General features: G+C 39.2%; 1 protein-coding gene across 1 annotated transcript in view; it reads right to left on the reverse strand.

The window, feature by feature from the left end:
• SLC25A12 (solute carrier family 25 member 12) overlaps positions 1-21116 on the reverse strand; it is a 105529-nt gene extending 84413 nt beyond the window's left edge. Inside the window, exons 1-2 of the mRNA XM_044242333.1 lie at positions 21042-21116; positions 20031-20084 (exon numbers count right to left, since the gene is read on the reverse strand). Coding sequence (XP_044098268.1) covers positions 20031-20084; positions 21042-21053 — 66 coding nt within the window. The 5' untranslated portion in view covers positions 21054-21116. The remainder of the gene's footprint in view (positions 1-20030; positions 20085-21041) is intronic.
• Positions 21117-21597: the final 481 nt, after the last annotated feature.

The raw sequence follows: 21597 nt of genomic DNA on the forward strand, positions 1-21597 counted from the left end.
AAATGAGAGTAACTGCTTAAACATATATGGGGTTTCTTTGTGGGGGGGCAATGAAAATGTCCTGGAATTAGATGGTGGCAATGACCACACAACACTGTAAATATACTAAACAATACTGCACTGCAAACTTTAAAATGGTGAATTTTGTTATGTGACCTTTTTTCATCAGAACATATAATGCTTGAGAAGAAATATGAGAAAGATGAAGAAAGGTGAAAGGGCAGCCAAGGTGACCAAGACCTGAGAGTGAGAAGATGACACCTGCAGGCTCCTAGAGGCTTTCCACCCCAACAGCAATGAGCTGGGGGCGGGAGGTGGAGGGTGGAGGGGTGCAGGACAAACTACTAAACCTTCGAAAGTAAAATGAATAAGAAGAGTATGACAAAGAAGACCTTGCATCATAGGTATTTGTTCTATGCTCCAATAGCTGAAAAAAAGAAACAAAAATATTCTTCTTTTATGTGATTAATTTTTACAAAGAAAAAAATAATACCTGCCTATCAAATAAATACCTCATTATTTTAAGGGTTTTATATACTATGGCATGATCAAACATAAAGAACCAAAGTTCTCCTCTTTTGGGTTGCAGATGACCAATTGAGCTACTTCAATCAAATATCAAAGCAGTAATATCGGAAAATTTCCCAGAATTGAAGAATACAAACACTCACTAAATTGCCAAACTAAGTGTCAAAAAAACAAAATAAAACACAACAAAACAAAAAAAAACCCCATGCCAGGACCCGGCCCATCATCATAAAATTACAAAACACCAGAATAAAGAGAAAATCCTGAAAGTTTTCAGAGACCAAAAAAAAAAAAGGTCACTTATAAAGAATTATGAATCCAAGGATCAATGATTCCTCAACAGAAACACGGACAGCTTAAAGACAGTGCAGTAAGACCTTGAAAATTCTAAGATAAAGGAGTTCCAGCCTAGATTTCTAAACTAAGCCAAACTTTCAATCAGTTTTAAGAATAGGTTAACAGTACTTTGAGGGGTGCCTTACTTAGCTGGGCTTATTCAGTTGGGCTTATTCAGAGGGCTTACTCAGTTGGGCATCTGACTCTTGGTTTCAGCTCGGGTCATGGTCTCAGGGTCATGAGATCAAGTCCTACAGCCAGCTCGGTACTCAGCAGGCAGGCTGCTTCTCTCCCTCTCCTCTGTCCCTCCCCTTGCTCATGCATCTCTAAAATGGATAAACCTTTAAAAAAATAAGTAAATAAAAATAAAAGTACTTTGAGATATCCATGTTCTCAATACTTCTTTCTCCCATCGTGTACCTTCTCAGGAAGCTATAGAAGCATTTACTCCATCAAAAAGAGGCATGAACCAAGTCAGAGGAAGATGTAGGATCCAGGAATCAGCTGATCCAACCCAGGAAAGTGGCCAAGAGAAATCCCCGGACAAGAACTGTGCTGCAGGCCTCTAGAGTCCATGGTCCTGGCAGGGAGCAGACAAAGGACTCCAAGAAGGAAAGCCACTGGGAAAAATGGAGTGTTAAATTACCCAAGGCATTTGGCTATATGGAAAATAACATTGGGAGGAATATTAATCTTTGTTCAAATGTCATCTTCTCAATGAGATCTACTCTTATTACCCTATTTAGTATTATAACCCATGCCTGCACAAATATTCCCAGTTCCCCTTATGTTGCTCTTCTTTTCCCCTTGGCACCTATCACTTTGTGATAAAGTACATACTATGTACTTTACATCTTTATTTTGTTTATTGCTTATCTCCCAACAAAGGAAGGAATCTTTGTCTAGTTCTAGTTTTTCTCTTTGTCTAGTTTGTATAGATTGTCTGTTCACTGTTGCATCCCAAGCACCAAGAATAATGGCACACTGTAGGCATTCAGTAAATATTTGTAATTTTAATGGATTGGTATTAGGTACACAAATTGCTAAGTAAATAAAAAGTTAGGTAATTTTTAACTCTATAAGAAAGTAAATTATGAAAAGGTATTTTTGTTGCACAAAAACAGGAAGTAGGGGTGCCTAGGTGGCTCAGTTGTTAAGTGTCTACCTTTGGCTCAGGTCATGATCCCAGGGTCCTGGGATCGAGCCCCGCGTCTGGCTCCATGCCCAGCGGGTAGCCTGCTCCTCCCCTCTCCCACTTCCCCTGCTTAGGTTCCTTCTCTCACTGTGTGTGTCTCTCTGTCAAATAAATAAATAAAATATTTTTTTAAAAAAAAAGTAAATATAATACATGACTTGGCTCAAAATAAATAGTGTTTATACTCATAATAATATAGATACAAGTATTAATTACAATGATAAACATACTGAGAGGAATGGAGGGAGAAGGAAGGAGGACGTAGTATAAGGAAGTCCTCAACTACTATCATGGGAAGTCAGTAATGTCTAGAAATAGCAATATAGAAATATGAAGGGAAATACCAAAATAAATAGCTAAGAGAAGTGGTTGCTTCTGGGAAACAAGACAGGAGTGGAAAGGATCAAAGCAAAGGACTATTGGTTTGCTTTTTGGTTAAGTGTTTCAAATATTCTCATTTGTGATTCTGACTAAACCAAGCAACCAGCTCTTTCAACAAGGAAAAAATTAAATAAAAAATGTTTCTTTCGTCATATTCTGAAACACACCACAGAGGCTATTACAGCCAATGCTTTGTTACCCTGCGCAAGAAGTAGTCCAAGGTAGACATGTTTTTACCAGCTTGTACTACTAAAAACACCTAACAAATATCACCTCAAAATAAAGTCATGTTTTTCTACATACTATAATAATGAGTGGATTCCACCAATTCCCATCAACTACTTGTTTTGCTCTTTGTTCTTCAATGTTCTTCAAAATCTGACATGTTTTACCAAAATCAGAAAACCACAGTTAAGAATAGGATAGGCAGGAGTGGGGAAAGGCACAATGTCAGGAAGACTACTGCGACTGAAAGGAGGAATCAACACAAGGCAATCTAAAATAGAATTTAAGGACACTGACAAGTTAACAACTCACTAGAATATGAGTGCCAAACAATGGTATAGGAAATGTACTATAGGATTCATTTACATGCAGAAGGTGCGACCAAAAAAGCAGTTTGAGACCAGATGATGGAAAATTTGAATGCTAAGCTAAATAGTCTGAACTCCGTTCTGGGGGCATGGGATGACACTAAAATTTTAGAGGACAGAGCTGTGATTTAACCTGTGCTTTCTCTAGTGGCAGTGGAAAAGATGGTTTGGAGAGCACAGAAACTGACTGGGGGCAGGGAGACCAAGTGTCCATTACTGAAGATCCAGGTGAAGGAGGATGAAGCCTGAACCAAGAGGGTGGGAGTAGAAATAAGAAAAAAATGGGTACTTTCACCCCTTGCTAAAGGCTTTTTTTTTTTATTATTTTCTTTAAAAATTTTTTTTTTAAGATTTTAATTATTTATTTATCACAGAGAGAGAGAGAACACAAGCAGTCAGTGGCAGGGAGAGGCAGAAAGAGAAGCAAGCTCCCCACTGAGTAAGGAGCTGACATGAAAGTCGATCCCAGGACCCTGGGATCATGACCTGAGCCAAAGGCATCTGCTTAACCGACTGAGCCACCCAGGCATTCCTAAATGATTTTCATAATGTTACAGTCACACATTCAAAATTCAAAACGTACAAAATGGTATACAGTGAAAAGTCTTCCTAACACCTCAGTCCCTAGTCACCCAATACCCCCCTCCAGAGGCAATCAATTTCTTGTATATCCTTCCAGATGTTTTATGCATAAATGATTATACATATATGAAATATATGCATATACATGCTAATATATACATATGCAAATATGCATGAATATTCTTACTTATTTCTTTTTACACAAATGATAACTACTGATACTGTTCTGTACATCTTGCTTTTTCCCAATTCAGTCATTGTGAAAAGGGATTCAGCAATACATATATACACATACCTATCATATATAAAGAACTATATGAATGCTCACGTCCTCTGACAAGGAATCCCAGGTATGAGTCCTTTGGAAAGTTTAAAAGAAGGAAGAACTAACATGAGATGCAAAATAAAAAAAGATACTAGAGATGGGTTATGGAGATCTTTGTTCTTTCTACAACTGTTTGAGAGCTGCTTGCTTTCCTTAATCAGATGTCAGTTTTCAAAAAAGAGTATGAAAACATTTCAGAGTTAGTATTAACAAAATGTGGCAACTAATTCTCCATTTCTTTTTGCCACATAGTATCTCATATCTAATAGTAGTACCTGAATTTGTCTGCCAGGATTACACCACTACACACAGAACACACACACACACGCACACAGAAAGTATACTGTACTTACAGAATCACCAGGATTTCACAACATTCTTGATTTTATGAGGAAATAGAGCAGCCTTAGCAGAAGTCAAGGACACAGCAGCCAACAAGGAAAACAAATGCTTTTGTTGCCAAGTACTGGAACAGGCTTTGCCAGTATCTGGGGTTATAAATGATGCCAGAGAATCACTTACCCTGAGGTATTTTGCTAGTGTTTTCCCCAACTCTCCTAGTCTATTTTAACTTGATTTGAACTGAAAGATAAAGTGTATAGCTCAGAGGGGGAAAAAAAAAACAAGTCTTCTCATCCATAAGGAGTCAGTACTTGACTTTTGCAGGAGACAGTTAACTAATTAACTCATTAAATTAGAGACAATTACTTGGCAATGTCAGTGAGTCTGTTTGCCTGGACAGAACAGAAGAGGGAGTATAGAACTGACTAGAATCTACCCACAGTCAATCAAGATGCTAAAACATGTTAGGTATTATGTCAACAAAGAAAAGCAGGTACCTTAAAAAAAGGAGATATATTTAAACCAAAAGTATATTTTAAAATACTTTTAAAATAAGAATGACCCGGGACGCCTGGGTGGCTCAGTTGGTTGGACGACTGCCTTCGGCTCAGGGCGTGATCCTGGAGTCCCGAGATCGAGTCCCACATCAGGCTCCCAGCTCCATGGGGAGTCTGCTTCACTCTCTGACCTTCTCCTCGCTCATGCTCTCTCACTGTCTCTCTCTCTCAAATAAATAAATAAATAATCTTTAAAAAAAAAATAAGAATGACCCATTTATTTTAAACAACTTCATTATTTTCAATGTTTATTTTAATGGACTGGATAATAATGTTTTAAACAAAGTAAACATGGCCTTGAGTAACACAAAAGGCTAGAAGTCAGAAAACTTTAAGAGGCCATATTAAGACATCTCTCTGCTAACCAAAATGACTTGCATATTTACACTAAAAACAATAAAAAGCAATGTAAAACAAAGTTTTGGGTCTCCCAAGCTAACAGTTATGCTAAAAATTTAATATGACAACTAACTTACTCATTTCATCATTTCCATTTTGTTACTGTCATTTCAAAGAGTGAACCAAAATTTCTTTAAATGAAATTGACCAAATACTGTATCCACACTCCAAATAACTTTAGAGTTAATCACTTGCCATTTCAAAGATGTCTCTTAAGCAGTTGTAAATCCTTCTTGGGCAGGAATTCAAGGACACATGAAAGACACTGACAAGAAGTGGCTGACATCATCCAAACAAAATAGGTGACTTATTTCTTTATTAAACATTTTCCAAATCCAACTTAAGTACTTGAATGTAAAAGTGCACATAGATTTGACATTTCCAGAAGTATTTAAATTTACATTTATTTCACATGTGCTTGAAAAAGTCTTGACATTCTGAAGACTGAGAAATAAAATGGATCCTAATGAAAGATTAGAATATTTATTGCTGATAAAAGATGGTAGGGTTTCACATATAGATACACATACTTACACTATTATACTTATACTGAACTACCTCTAGCTCCAAAAGAGATAATGTTATCTAGAAATGTTTTGCCTACCAGACCAACAGATCAACATATCAAGGTCTCACCTGACTGAAAGTAAGTTAGATAGTAGTGACTCCTTTAACAATTTACCAAATTTTAAACTATATCACAGGTTACTACAAAGCAGACTTTACAAAGAATTTTCACAAAACCCTAAATTTCTACTGAGTAAGGAGGAAAAGAAGGTTAACTTAAAATTCAATGACACAAATGAGTAAAACCCCAAATAGTCTAAATGAATCAAATTGCCTGTTTAAATGGCTTAAGTTCAAAGACAAATAGATCCTTTGATATTTTATATGTCTAAAAGACTTTCCAGAGATTACAAAGAAAAAAAAATTTTTAAGATTTTATTTATTCTTTCGGCAGAGGGAGACACAACAGAAAGGGAACAGAAGCAGGGGGAGTGGGAGAGAGAGAAGCAGGCTTCCCGCTGAGCAGGGAGCCCAATTCGGGGCTTGATCCCAGGACTCCAAGATCGTGACCCGAGCTAAAGGCGAAACTTAAGGACTGAGCCATCCAGGCACCCCATAAAGAAAAATTCTGATCTGCTGTAACTATAAAGCTGGTTGCTTTTTCAAAAGTATACAGTGTATCAAAGATTTTCTTTTTAAGTATGCACACCAAAACCAAGGTAATATGTTTAGAAGCACTACTAGTTAAACCAAAAATCTGCTAACATAAAATCTTACAGTTTTTTTGCATTCACTTAAAAAACATTTATTAAGTACCAATTGTGTGCTGGACACTACGTGTGATACTAGGGATGCAAGATCACAAAAAACATAGTTCCTACTCTCACATTAGCTCAGAGACAGTGGCATGACAGACACTGAAACCAGGGTCAAAAAATGAGTTCTAATCCCCTGTGTGATTTCTTGAGAAACACAGCTTCTCTGAGCCTCTTCTCTAATAAGAACAGAAACATAGCTGTCTTGATGCAAGGGGAAAAATGAGATTTTGAACACCAAAGTACTTGGAAATTGTAAAACTAATGCATATTGAAATACTGTAGTTCTTCTAAAAAGTTTAGAAACACAGAGAAGCATACGGTCCTGGTTTCCCTCCTTGCTTATTTAATTTTTCTGCTTTTGCCCAAACACGAAGGAATTATTGTTGCAACTCTTCATCTTTCTCCAAACCAAGGTCTCCTTGGAGTTGGCTTCTACAATTCATAGGTTTACCACATTGGTCCTAACTGGTCTAGCCAGCTTAATCTCTGCTTATCCAACACGTGGCTGTAACATGAGTCCAAACACACTGTTGCTCCCTGACTTTGTTCCAACTAAGATGAACTGACATTTTCAGATCTTAATACCCTTTTAATATAAGTAACTCTCAAATGACAATGTCACAAAGTTTGGTAGTTACAGATATCACATAAAGCATTTCCCATATAGAAAAATGAACACGTGAATGATGGAAGAGCTGAGCATACAAAGTTAATCCTCCGGATGTCCTTAACTTTTACTGCTCTTACTCCTAACGGAAGCCAAATTTAGTCAAGAATGTGTGCCCTTTCACTACACGAGCACTCTGCATGAGTAGCAAACTGCAACAGGCCTGACATACAAACCCTGTTACAACAGCACAATGTGGAATTCATCTATCATCAGTAATGTTTTAATAAGAAAAAATAATTTTAACACGTGTGGCCACTTTTTAAAAGATTTTAGTTAGTGATGCAAAAATTTTTTGATATTTACTAAAACCAGCTACACAAGCATTAGGAAAAGGCAATTTTATCCATCTAATTTTATTTTATTTATTTATTTAAACATTTTATTTATTTATTTGACAGAGAGATACACAGTGAGAGAAGGAACACAAGCAGGAGGAGTGGGAGAAGAAGAAGCAGGCTTCCCGCTGAGTAGGGAGCCTGATATGGGGCTCAATCCCAGATCCCTTGGATCATGGCCTGAGCCAAAGGCAGACACTTAACAACTAAGCCACCCAGGTGTCCCTATTTATTTATTTTTCTTTAAATATTTTATTTATCTGTCAGAGAAAGAAAGAGAGAGAGAACAAGCAGGGGGAGTGGCAGGGAGATGGAGAAACAGGCTCCCCCGTCAGAAAGGAGCCCATTGCAGGACTCATTCTCAAGACCCCAGGATCATGTCCCAAGCCAAAGGCAGATACTTAACTGACTGAGTCACCCAGGTGTCCCATCCATCTAATTTTAATTAGCACTTTCTGTTGCATATTTCACATACAGTAGAAATAAACCATCTATTCGATTTTGCAAAAAAAGTTCTCCAAACATCTGCTTTCTAACTCAGCTTGTTTCCATGAAATATTATGCACTTCTTTTTCTTTTTGCTTCAGTGAATATATCTTTACTATCCATTATATCAAGTCCTACTGTCATCTACTAAACAATGTAATTCCTAACAGAGCACGGAGGTACAAGACCCTTGTTAATCACTGAAATCAAATGAAGCCACCATAATAAACTAGGTCTACCAAAACAATTTTCCTCTCAAAATGGCCAAAAACCTTGGAAATAAAATAATGACCCCAGAGAACTCAATAACTCAAACTAGAATGCTTCTCAGGGCACAATAAGTTGCATAATTAATTTGCATTGTTCTTAAAATAATACTTCAATCTCTTGGTCTAAGTAACCATGGGAACATACAAGGAGCATATATATATTTATAAGCCTGGGCAAATCATGTTTTTGACAATCAAGGTGCAGCTCCTAGGGGCACGGAATGCTTTAATGTTGGTAAGCCTTGATTAAATAGCAAGATTTTTGCCACAGAGAAAGAAGGACCTCTATTGTGGTAGGGAGTGGAAAATATTAGATTTAGGAGACAGATCAACCAAATGTAATGTAATATGAACTTGGTTTGGATCCTGATTTTAACAAATCAAATTTTTAAAAAATGAAACAACCAGGGAAATTTCAATACTGAGTGGAAGTCCACATTATTAAGGAGTATTTTTACCTGTAATAATCGAATTATGGTTTGGTGGTTTTCAGAGTCATCACCTTTAGAGATACTAGAGTATTTGTGTATGCAGTGATACAATGTCTGGGAATTGCTTCAAAATAATCCAATGCAGCTGCAATACAGACGAAGCAAGCTTAGCCATAAGAGTTGGTGAAGCTGAGTGATAGATATATGATAATTCATTATACTATTTTCTCTAGCTTATATAGATTTAAAATTTTCCATAATTAAAAAAGACTTTTTAAAAAATGACCAAAAAAGAATGAGATTATTCTATATGTACCATATGTACTCCTATCTCCAAATAATATTAACTAAAAAAAGCCGAGTTGCTTTGAAACACATAAAGCAAGTCTCTTCTCTTTACTGTATAACCTTTAGCAAGTTACTTAACCCTCCTAGGGCTCAGTTTTTTCATCGATGAAAATGGGAATATTAATGGTTCCTACCTTATAGAGTTGTTTTGAGGATTAACTATAAAGATTTGTATAAAATACTTACAATATTGCCTGAGACATGATAGTTATTCAGTAAGTAAGAAAGAGAACACAGTTCTAGAAGCCCAATAGCGGCCATGGCACTGGTTTCAGTGAATGATGCCTCAGCAACTTCAGTAATATTAAGTAAAAGAGAGCTGGACAGAACAGGGAAATGATTTTTAAGTTACACACATAAAGAATGTATTACAAGTCTCTCTTTTAGGTCTGTGTCTTGGTATTTCAAAGCCTACTTGGACCATTATTCTTTCTTTGGTCCAGACTGAGCAGGTGAAGATTCCAAAAACAACCTCTGCACACAACTTCCACAGTCTCTCAATCTCAGACCATGGCTTTATCCTTTCTCAAAACCTATAAACTTGAGAGAAGTCACCTTTTATGGTGGTATTTCTGAATGTGGGGACTTGCAAAGATCTTCAGGTACAGGTCTCAAGAATGTGATCAATTGGGGTGCCTGGGTGGTTCAGTGGGTTAAAGCCTCTGCCTTCGGCTCGGGTCGTGATCCCGGGGTCCTGGGATCGAGCCCCGCATCAGGCTCTCTGCTCGGCAGGGCAGCAGGGAGCCTGCTTCCCTTCCTCTCTCTCTGCCTGCCTCTCGGCCTACTTGTGATCTCTCTGTGTCAAATAAATAAATAAATAAATACCTACTTGTGATCTCTCTGTGTCAAATAAATAAATAAATAAATAAAGTGATCAATTAGCTGATTACATGTCCATAATCAGAAACACATACTAACATCTTAATCACTTTATAGGTCCAGCACAGTTGCCTGGGAAAGACAAGGGACTCAGATCTTACTCAGGAAAGAAAAATCTTCATCTTATCTTAGAAGAAAAGGGAGGGAACCAGGAACTAAGCTCCATGTGTCAGGCATCATTTACAAATTACCTAAGATAATCTTTCTAACATCCCTATGTGTTAGGTGTAGTTACCCCTTCTGAGACGGATGAGCAAACAGACTCCAAAGCTAATGTAAATACCTACAGTCATACAGCAAAAAGGGATCAAATAAGGACTCAACTCCAGGTCAGACTACAAAGCCCTTGAAGGTTCTAGCTATTGGTCTCCTAGATGAAAAGGAGTTAGTGAGGGGGCGCCTGAGTGGCTCAGTGGGTTAAAGCCTCTGCCTTCAGCAGGGAGCCTGCTTCCCTTCTTCTCTCTCTCTGCCTGCCTCTCTGCCTACTTGTGATCTCTGTCTGCCAAATAAATAAATAAAATCTTAAAAAAAAAAAAAAAGAAAGAAAGAAAAGTGAGACCTCACTCAAGATATTCTAACACCCCCATAGACAGAAGGAAATTAAACTGGAAGAATCAAGGCAGTCATCCATAAGAAAGCACAGAAACATATAAGGAAGTTTACATAATAGATCAATATGGTCTATTGAAATATGACCTATTCAAAATGTAAACTGAATTATTCCACTTCCAATGTGAAAGATCTTCAGTAGTTTCAAACAACATTCTTAAAAAAAAAAATACAAACTCTTTTCTGTGGCCTACAAACAAGGCCGCACCTGATAAGGCTCTCCTGCAACCTCATCTCTTACTGGCCATTCACTCCCTCACTGACTGACACTTCAGGCACACTGGCTCATTTCTGTTTGCCAAAAATACCAAACCCTTATCTACATCTAGGCCTTTAGACATGAGAGCCCTCTGTTCAGAATTCTCTCTACCCACCTTTTAGTCTCATCTCTAATAACACAATCTCAGGGGTCTTTACTGACCACCCTCTTGACAAATGATGGCCTTCTCCATCATTTTGTTTATTTCCTTATAAGTCTTGTCACCTTTTGCAGCTGCTTTTTGTTTTTTTCCAAGTCTGTAGGGTTTGCTATTGTCTGTCTCACCGTGACCTAGAATGTGAGGTTTTACCTTCACTGAAATCCTCTTATCTAAAATCTATAAAGGTAGGGGCACCTGGGTGGCTCAGTCAGTTAAATGTCTGCCTTTGACTCAGGTCATTATCAGAGGTTCCTAGATGAAGCCCCACCGCTGGCTTCCTGCTCAGTGGGGAGTCTGTCTCTCCCTTTCACCCTGCATCCCCTCTGACTCATGCTCGCTTTCTACCCTCCTCCCCCTGCCTCTCTCAAATAAGTAAGTTTTCAAAAAAATCTTTAAGGCCACCTGATTGGCTTAGTTGGTTAAGCATCTGCCTTTGGCTCAGGTCATGATCCTTGGGTCCTGGTATCAAGTCCCACATTGGATTCCCTGCTCAGTAGGGAGTGTGCTTCTCCCTCTGACCCTCTCCCCTCTCAGGCTCTCCCTCATTACTCTCTCAAATAAATAATTTTTAAAAAATAAAAAAATCTTTAAAATCTATAAAGGTAGAAACTAGCACAATGCTTAACCTGGCACACGGTAGACAATTAAAAATATACTGATGGAGGGCGCCCATCAGTCATTAAGCAGCTGCCTTCGGCTCAGGTCATGATCCCAGGGTCCTGGGATAGAGGCCCACATCAGGCTCCCTGCTTGACGGGAAGCCTGCTTCTCCCTTTCCTGCTCCCCCCTGCTTGTGTTCCCTCTCTCTCTATGTCTCTTTCTGTCAAATAAATAAATAAAATCTTAAAAAAAAAAAAAAAATATATATATATACACACACACACACATATATGTATATATACTGATGGGTAGTAGAACACAACGTGGCATTTAATAACACTAATTTTCTCATCTTTTCAATTATTTTTCAATCCTTCAGTTGACTCAAAGATAAAATCTATGATGTGAGTATACCTTTAATGCCTAAACTTTTTTTTAATGAAAACTCTGTATAGTTTATGGCAAATGCTAATACACTAAAGATAACGACTGTTGTCTTCAATGCCTACATTCTAAAGAACTGGTGAAAACTCTTAATCAAAATGGCTGAGAAAACTATAGATTCCCTTCTGTGTGTCTCATACTGGGTTTACTCAACCCAATTTAGTCTGGGAAGTCCTCTTTTAACTTCAGGTACTGAACAGTTAAATTCTTACTTTTTAAATTTTTCACTTGGTAAAAATCTAATATGTATACATCAATACTTTGTTTTTATTTTCCCCTAATAATTTTTTTTAATTTTATTTATTTGACAGAGAGAGAGAGAACAGGAACACAAGCAGGTGGTGTGGGAGAGGGAGAAGCAGGCCTCTCGCCAAGCATGGAGACTGATCCCAGGACTCCAGGATCACGACCTGAGCCGAAGGCAGATACTTAATAACTGAACCACCCAGGCATCCTTCCCCTAATTCTTCTATAAGTATATATATGTGTAAATATACATACAACATATATGAAATGGCATTTAGAAAACTAAAATCATGCCATATACACTTAATTACATCTTTCTTATCTCAATAGTACATTGGAAATCTCTCTAAATCAGCTGATACAGGCCTCATTCTTTTTAGTTCTGCATAATTCTCCAGGGATGGTTATTCCAATTTTTCTACCTCTCCCCTTTGATAACATTTCTCTTGTTTCCTACCTTTTTTTCCTCAAGGAACAACTCCATGCTGCAACTAACAACCTTGTACACATATTCTCTCTCTCTCTCTCTTTTTTTTTAAGATTTTATTTATTTGAGAAAGACAGAAAGCGCGAGCTTGTGCACACAAGTAGGGTGGAAGGGCAGATGGAGAGGAACAAGCAGACTCTTGATGAGCAGCGAGCCTGATTCAGGACTAGATCCCAGGACCCGGTGTTCATGACTTCAGCTAAAGGCTCACTTAACTGCCTGAGCCACGCAGGCACCCCTTGTACATACATATTCTTACGAGTATTTTTATTTCTCTGGGATAAATATCCCAAATGTAGGACTGTTTGTTCAAACGGTATTTTCTTTCTATTTTAAACTATTGCCAGATTGCTTTCCAAAGAGTCTTTGTTTCCACAAATACCCTGTGAGAGCACCTTTTCGCTCCACACTGAGCCTCAGGAGATGCTATCATTTGTAGTACACATTCCATGCTTTTGAAAACATAGCCCTGATGCCCACTCCAACAAAGTGGAAATGTCTCCTGCTAAAAGCTCTGTTTAATTCCCTTCTCAGCTTCACGTTACTGCAAAAAATAAATATGTAATATGTAAACAAATGTTTATTGAATAAGAGGATATTTCTTTCCATTAAAAATATGTTATCATAAAAACCGTAAGGGAAGAATCACACTGCTTTATATTAGCAGCATCTTCTTCCATTTCTTCTCTAAAATAACACAGAAGAAAACGAATTTTCCTAATTTTTATATGGAATATGCTCTTCATTGTTACATTGGTGATAACGAGAAAAAGAACAGGATGGGGCACCTGGGTGGCTCAGTCGTTAAACATCTGACTTCAGTTCCGGTCATGATCTCAGGGTCCTGGGCCTGAGTCCCATGTCAGGCTCCACACTCAGTAGGGAAACTGTTTCTCTCCCCTGCCTCCAGTCCTCCCCCCACTTGTGCCCTCTCTCTTTCTCTCTCTCAAATAAATAAAATCTTTAAAGAGAGAAACAGAGTAAAAGAACAGGATTGAGGGGCGCCTGGGTGGCTCAGTGGGTTAAGCCGCTGCCTTCGGCTCAGGTCATGATCTCAGGGTCCTGGGATCGAGTCCCGCATCGGGCTCTCTGCTCAGCAGGGAGCCTGCTTCCCTCCCTCTCTCTCTCTGCCTGCCTCTCCGTCTACTTGTGATTTCTCTCTGTCAAAAAAATAAATAAAATCTTTAAAAAAAAAAAAAGAATTTAAAAGAACAGGATTGATATAATTGAGTTCTATATTGCAGCATGTTTCTAGTCTAACATATATAATGATACAGTCTCAAATGTGTTGCTTTTACCATACAATACATTGATAAATAAACAATAAAAAGTCTACCAACTGGGAAAAAAAAAAAAAAAGACCTTGACAAACAATTCACTTAGAACAGTTTTTGATAAACCTACTTGGCCACAAAGCACAGACTAGATCACTTAATTAATTAATTAATTAAATTAATTAATCCAGAACTTCTCATTCTGAAGTTTGTCAGGTTTATAATAAACAGCCTATGACGTTCCTGTTATCCTCACCTTACCTCCTTTCTTCATTGCTTCTATTGTCTCCTTTTGCTACTGTATATTTCTGATGTAGCGAAACTGGGTCAGTGATGGTGTGTGGGTGAGAGAGGTGAAAGAAGAGATAAATCAAGAAATGACAATTGTAAAGGTAGTAATAGTAAGATGTTAGCTTGACAACCGGTTGTAAAATTATAGCACAATCTAACACATACGAATTCATTTGTTGTGCTCCAATTTTATAAACTTGTAGGGCACGGGAAAAACAGAATCCTAGTGAATATTATTGTTCTTTTTTTTTAAATAAAAAACATAGCTCATCAAAATTTGAGAAGCAATGAACACAGAAAAAATATAATGAACTTCACTTTTATAAAGCCCTTCTCACGAACTTGCGCACATAATTCCATTAAAGTACTTTCAAAGAGGAATATTTTGCCATTGACAAAATATGTGAATGAGTATTTGTGAATTAGAGAGTTAATCTAAATTTTACAAAGAACAGCTTTCAACTAGGGACACCTGGGTGATTCAGATGGTTAATCATCTGCCTTCGGCTCAGGTCACAATCTTTGGGTCCTGGGATGGAGCCCTATATCAGGCTCCCTGCTCAGCACGGACTCTGCTTCCCTCTCCCTCTGCCCATTCCCCCATTCACGCGCATACACTCTCTCTCTACCCCAAATGAAGAAAGTCTTTATTTTAAAAAAAACAAACTTTCAATTGTATTCCAAAATTCAAAATCAAATCTTCTCTGTAGTCTTTAAACAGCTAAAATGATCCTGAACTCAAGCAGCCCCCAAATCCTACCAAAGCCAAATTATACTAGTAATAATAACCTATATTTTGATCTTTGTATCTTTTTGAAACTACTTTAAATTCCCATGGGACGATTCTCTCTAGTTCTCCTCCTCCTCCTTTCCACTTCAGTTATGGATATGACTTATAAATCAGCCCCTTATTCCTGGTCTTGTTTCTTTTATATTTAATCCCCTCACCACAAGGAATTATCTAACACCTGTACAAATTTGTCACTCCCCAAACCTGACAAATTTAACATACTGGGCCATATTTATTTAACAACCCAACTTAAACTGCTCCCACAAAAAAAAAAAAAAAAAATTCCCAAAATGGATGCCTTATCAATTAACATCTATCCAGATTCACTACTTCTTCCCTTACTTTCACATTTAACACCAAATTCAATGGCTTCATCCCTTACAAAGTCACTGGTGTTGTCCTTCCTTTCTATTTCCCCAGCCATCAGCCACTCCAGGTCATTATCTCCCACATGTATTATTTCAATAGCCTCTTAGCCCATCTCCCTACCTACTTCCAACCTCTCCACACTTTATCCAACATACACAAAGAGCTATCAGAATTCACCACTTCAATTTGCCCACTCAGAAACCCATAGTGCCTCCCTACTGTTTCAAATCCAAACTCATTGGCCAAATGTTCTAGGTAGTTACAGTGTAAAGGCACTTTTTTTCATCACCTAAGTAACCAGGTTTTTTTTCCTTTAACTTTACAAACACAGCTGCCACTAGCCCCTTATATACCACTAGCTTTCAAAATATTATCTGCCCCCCATTTTGAGACCCCACAAGTGATTTAGTGTAATGGATAAGAATACATATTCTGCAATTTGATTGGAATCCAGCCTCCACCACTTAAGGACTAAATGACATTAACCAAGTTGTTTAACTTCCTCTATTTAACAGGGACTCTAACCCTACCTCCTAGGGCTGTTATGAAAATTAATACAGTACCCTTAGCACATTAGGCCATTGCCCAGTACAGCGCAGAATGATCAATAAAAGTTAGCCATTGTCATTATTATTACAGCCACTTTGATCCAAGCAAGCCAAATTGATTGCTCTACCAGAGTCTACGCATTTGACTTCATTATTCTTGACTCCCTCGACCACAACCTTTTAGAGATTGACTAGGTCTGAGGGAGGAGCTAGTCCCATGTCCATTACCATTCACATCTATGCTCAGTCCTCTCCTTTGATTATTCAACTAGTATCTGCTAAACTAAATACAACTGCACACACAGCACACAGCAAATGGTCCTTAGTAAATGCTAAAGAAATACGTTAGGAGAGCCTGGGTGGCTCAGTGGGTTAAGCCTCTGCCTTCAGCTCAGGTTATGATCCCAGGGTCCTGGGATCGAGCCCCGCATCTCGAATCTCAGGCTCTCTGCTCAGCAGGGAGTCTGCTTCTCCCTCTCTCTCTGCCTGCCTCTGTCTACTTCTGCCTACTTGTGATTTCTGTCAAATACATAAATAAAAAATCTTTTAAAAAAATACGTAGTTAGTATTTTTACCTATTATCTCTAAAATACTAATAAACCATATGCTTCTAAAATAAAACTGTTTCTAAACAATGTCCTATAGCTTAAAGTAACTATAGTTTGAAGTACTTGAGAAAGGAATAAAAAAATCTGCTATCCTACTTGGTAACTGTCCTCTAATTGGCTCAACCAACTACAGTATATCCTTCTAGTTGCTGAAGGTAAATATTTATGATCTCTTATCTATAAATAATTCTTGGGCCAATGCCTTATAACTAGTGCTAAATGTACTGTTATGAATTCCCCAATTTTTCAATATAAAAATAAAATATGGTCCTCATCCAAAATTATGTGTATACAATGGAATACTATGCAGCCATCAAAAGAAACGAAATCTTGCCATTTGCGACAACATGGATGGAACTAGAGCGTATCATGCTTAGCGAAATAAGTCAAGCGGAGAAAGACAACTATCATATGATCTCCCTGATATGAGGGAGTGGTGATGCAACATGGGGGCTTAAGTGGGTAGGAGAAGAATCCATGAAACAAGATGGGATAGGGAGGGAGACAAACCATAAGTGACTCTTAATCTCACGAAACAAACTGTGGGTTGCTGGGGGGAGGGGGGTTGGGAGAAGGGGGGTAGGGTTATGGACATTGGGGAGGGTATGTGCTTTTGGGTAAATTGGAAGGGGAGATGAACCATGAGAGACTATGGACTCTGAAAAAACAATCTGAGGGGTTTGAAGTGGCAGGGGGATGGGAGGTTGGGGTACCAGGTGGTGGGTATTATAGAGGGCACAGCTTGCATGGAGCACTGGGTGTGGTGAAAAAATAATGAATACTGTTTTTCTGAAAATAAATAAATTGGAAAACAAAATAATGTGTATAAAGATAATGATAAGGAAGTGCCTGGCCAGCCCAGTTAGTAGAGCATGCAATTTTTGACCTCAAGGATTTTTGATCTCCAGGTTGTAAGTACAAGGCCCACACTGGGTATAGATATTACCTAAAAATAAAAATCTTGGGGCGCCTAGGTGGCTCAGTGGGTTAGAGCCTCTGCCTTTGGCTCAGGTCATGATCCCAGGGTCTTGGGATCAAGCCCCGCATCAAGCTCTCTGCTCGGCAGGGAGCCTGCTTCCCCTCTCTCTCTCTGCCTGCCTCTCTGCCTACTTGTGATCTCTGGCAAATAAATTAAAAAAAAAAAAAATCTTAAAAAAATAAAAAATAAAATAAAAATCTTTTAAAAAGATAAAGATGGGACGCCTGGGTGGCTCAGTTGGTTGGACGACTGCCTTCGGCTCAGGGCGTGATCCTGGAGTCCCGGGATCGAGTCCCACATCAGGCTCCCAGCTCCATGGGGAGTCTGCTTTGCTCTCTGACCTTCTCCCCTCTCATGCTCTCTCTCACTGTCTCTCTCTCTCAAATAAATAAATAAAATCTTCTGCCTATTTTTTAAAAAATAAAAAAAAATAAAAAGATAAAGATAATGGTAAGATTTAAAAGTTGTCAAAAAGCTAGGCATAGGGGCGCCTGGGTGGCTCGGTGGGTTAAAGCCTCTGCCTTCAGCTCAGGTCATGATTCCAGGGTCCTGGGATTGAGCCCCGCATCGGGCTCTCTGCTCAGCAGGGAGCCTGCCTCCTCCTCTCTCTCTGCCTGCTTCTCTGTGATCTCCGTCTGTCAAATAAATAAATAAAATCTTTAAAGAAAAAAAAATCTAGGCATAGTGCCAGCTCTCTCCTTATATTTCTATCCTCCCTCCCCCAAAAAACCAAATCCATGCAGAATCATAGAATTTTTTTCCACAAGATTTTTTTAGTAAGATTTATTTATGTTAGAGAAAGAGGGAGCAGAAGGTAGGGGCAGAGAAGAGGGAGAGAAACTCAAGCAGACTCCCCATGGGAAGTAGAGCCTGATAATGGGGTTTGATCTCACGACCCTGAGATCAGACGTGAGCCAAAATCAAAAGTCCAACGCTTAACTGACTGTGCCACCCAGGGGCCCCTCCACAGGATTTTTAAAGCTGAAAGGACCTCAATCCCCATTTTCCAACATCCCACTGAGTCCCAAATAAGAGGGTAAAGCCTAGGAAGGTCAGATAGGTAGCCTACAGGTACAACAATCAGAGGGAGGACGGGGAATTGAACCCAGTGTTTCTGACACCTTCACTACATCATACATCATTTCAACTGATTTCTTCCATGCCTACTTAATCTAGAAAAAATTAACAATATCACACAAACTTTTCACAAAACAACCAAGTATAAGCATACGGTGCAGTTAATACTGACATTTTTTTCCGCTATTTTCAAGAACACTTGTGAGGAATAAAGGTTTCAAGCCATAAACAGATCATTTCTATTACAATTACTTGTGTTCTGGAAATGATACTTCCCTGTATGAGATTTTATAAAATTTAAGATTCCAATTTTTGCTAGTTCTTTTTCATGAACTACACATATGCATGGTCATCTATGCAGCCTCCTCCCCAACAATAGCTTAAGCAATCCATGCCTCAGATAAAAATGTCATCTATTCCAGGCTGATCAGCATATGTTAGAATCTGTTCCTAATATAGAATCATAGACTTTTGGAGTTGGAAGGAACCTTGGAGATCACCTCTCATTTTACAGAGGAAACAAATACCCAGCAGGGCCCAAGGTCAAAGTTTGTATATAACAACCCAGGTCCAGAATAGAAAGTTTTCAGAAGAATATTTCAGAGAAAAACACCATATCTAGTGGAACACCTTAGCTTGTCTCCCTTTTCATCTATTTCTTAAGTACAACTTCCTGCCTGAGGAACTTCTGAAATTTAAGAAAAGAAAGCAAAACAAAAAAGTAAGCCAACTTTTTAAGTCTACAGCCAAGTTGCTGATCTTAAAAACTTAGCAGAAGGTGGATCCTTGCAAGAACTGTAGACAGTAACATTTTGTAACAAAACCTCAAAAGCTGATGACTATAAATAAGCAGAGGGAGAAAAGACACACACAATTAACAATAACTATAATATTCTTATCTCTGCAACAAATAACATAAATAAATACTTATAAGGAGAAAAACTATAAACTTGCAACTTTCAAGAAAGAAATTTAGTCACCATACCTAGTAATTACACAAGAGTGTCAATACATTTTGAAATATAATTTTGATCATAGTGCTTAAGGGAAGTCAGAAATTCTTTTCAGTGTTCTTCTTTACATACTTTAAGTCATGTTAAAAAAATATTATGGGGAAAGTATTTTATCAAACTTTAGTAAAAGAAATCTTTATTCAAACCTTAAATAAAATATTATAAGCTATGTTTGTCTATCCATGTTTTTCAAAATGAATGAAAATAGAAAAATACTGAAATTTGAGGCCTCAAAAGCACTAAATTTACAACGGTTTTTGTCCCAATAAAAGATCATGCTACATAAGCCAGTTACCTGTAGGAATATGTTTCTTAACTCATGAGGATCACCTCGCTTGGTTGTTTGCACCTGTAAGCAAAAAAAAAAAAAAAAAAAGCCAGTTAATGCTTTACTAGAAACCACACAATCTCTTCAGATTAGAGGTCTCAGACGCTAACAATCAATGCTCTTATCTTTTATAAGGGCATTAGTTTAAAACAAACCAAAAGTACCAATACTGATAACACCTGTCAAATTTGGGGATCTGTGACTACAGGGGGGGTAAGTACAGGTGTGAAGAGCTTAATATATAGCAAATCTCCCACATTTCCTCCGAACTGGAAAGGGAAGGCAGGGAGGATCAATCTCTTACTTTACTCCACATCCACTAGCAACACAATAGCAACAACCCACCTCCCAATCAAGAGGCCAGCAAGAATAGAGCAACAGGAAAGTTGAAACACCCAAATTAATCGCCTGGCCTAGCAGCCTTTCTTCCCCACGTAAAGCAATCCAGAAAATAATTATCTCCTCCCTTTCCCCATCCAACCTAAAATATGAAAGCTGCAACAACGTTTCCAAATACTTTCGACATCCTGCCACCTGCAGCACAAATGCCAGCCACTGCCCCCGGCCTCACTAAAGCCCCAAATTACTCAACTACTCACCCCCTCCCCCACTGCAATACAGAGATGCCTTAGGTATCCCCGGCTTTACATGCCACTTCCTCCTAGTCCCTTTCTGATGCCCTCCAAGTCCGGACTCACAATCCCATGCACCTAGAGCAGGACACTACTCTTCCTTCACCGACCTGTGGTCCTCCCAAGCCCCTCCAACTCATAATCCCTCCTCCTTCCCCTCCCCCAGCCGGGCATCCTCTCCCTCGGGTCCAAGCCCCACACAGCTCTCCCACCCGCAAGCTGGAGCCCCAGGATACGCTATCTAAAAACCAGGCAACGAAGAAATGGTAGGAGGTGAAGGGCTGGAGGCAAGGTCCCCGGAATGGCTCTTATGCAATAAAGGCAGCAGCAGAGAGTTGGGAGTCACCTTGACCGCCATGCTGTGCTCGGAAGCCGGGGACGAGCGAGTGAGCGAGCAAGGCCGATCTGTCAGGGCGCGCGCGCGCCGCCTTCCCGGCCGCGCCCGCCCTCCCGCTCGCCGGCGCCGCGCGCGTCCCTATGCAAATGAGCCCGGGGCGGGGCGGGAAGAGGGCCCCGATTCCGCGCCAGGAAGGGAGCTGGACCCGGGCGGGCGGCCTGCCTAGCTGGGGGGAGGACGCGCCTCCCACGGGGAAGACTGGAGTGCCAGCCCTGGGATTCCGACGCGCCGCGTGGTTGCCTACAGCTGAGTCTCCGCCAGGAAAGCCCCAGGTTTCTTAAGGCCTCTTAGTGGGTGTGGCTTTGGGCACCGACTTCAGCCAAAGTCGTTTTCTCCTGAGACTTAAAGGAACACTGGGGATCCAGATAAAACAAGATTTCGATGGATCGAATGACATGTCCCCTTGATGATAGTAATAAATGAATTAATGACAACAAATGGCAAATACTGACAATATAAAAGAGGGGCGACCGTGCACCCAGGGAAAAAACCTAAGGAAACATAA

This window comes from Neovison vison, chromosome 3, assembly GCF_020171115.1.
Source record: "Neovison vison isolate M4711 chromosome 3, ASM_NN_V1, whole genome shotgun sequence".
NCBI lineage: Eukaryota > Metazoa > Chordata > Mammalia > Carnivora > Mustelidae > Neogale > Neogale vison.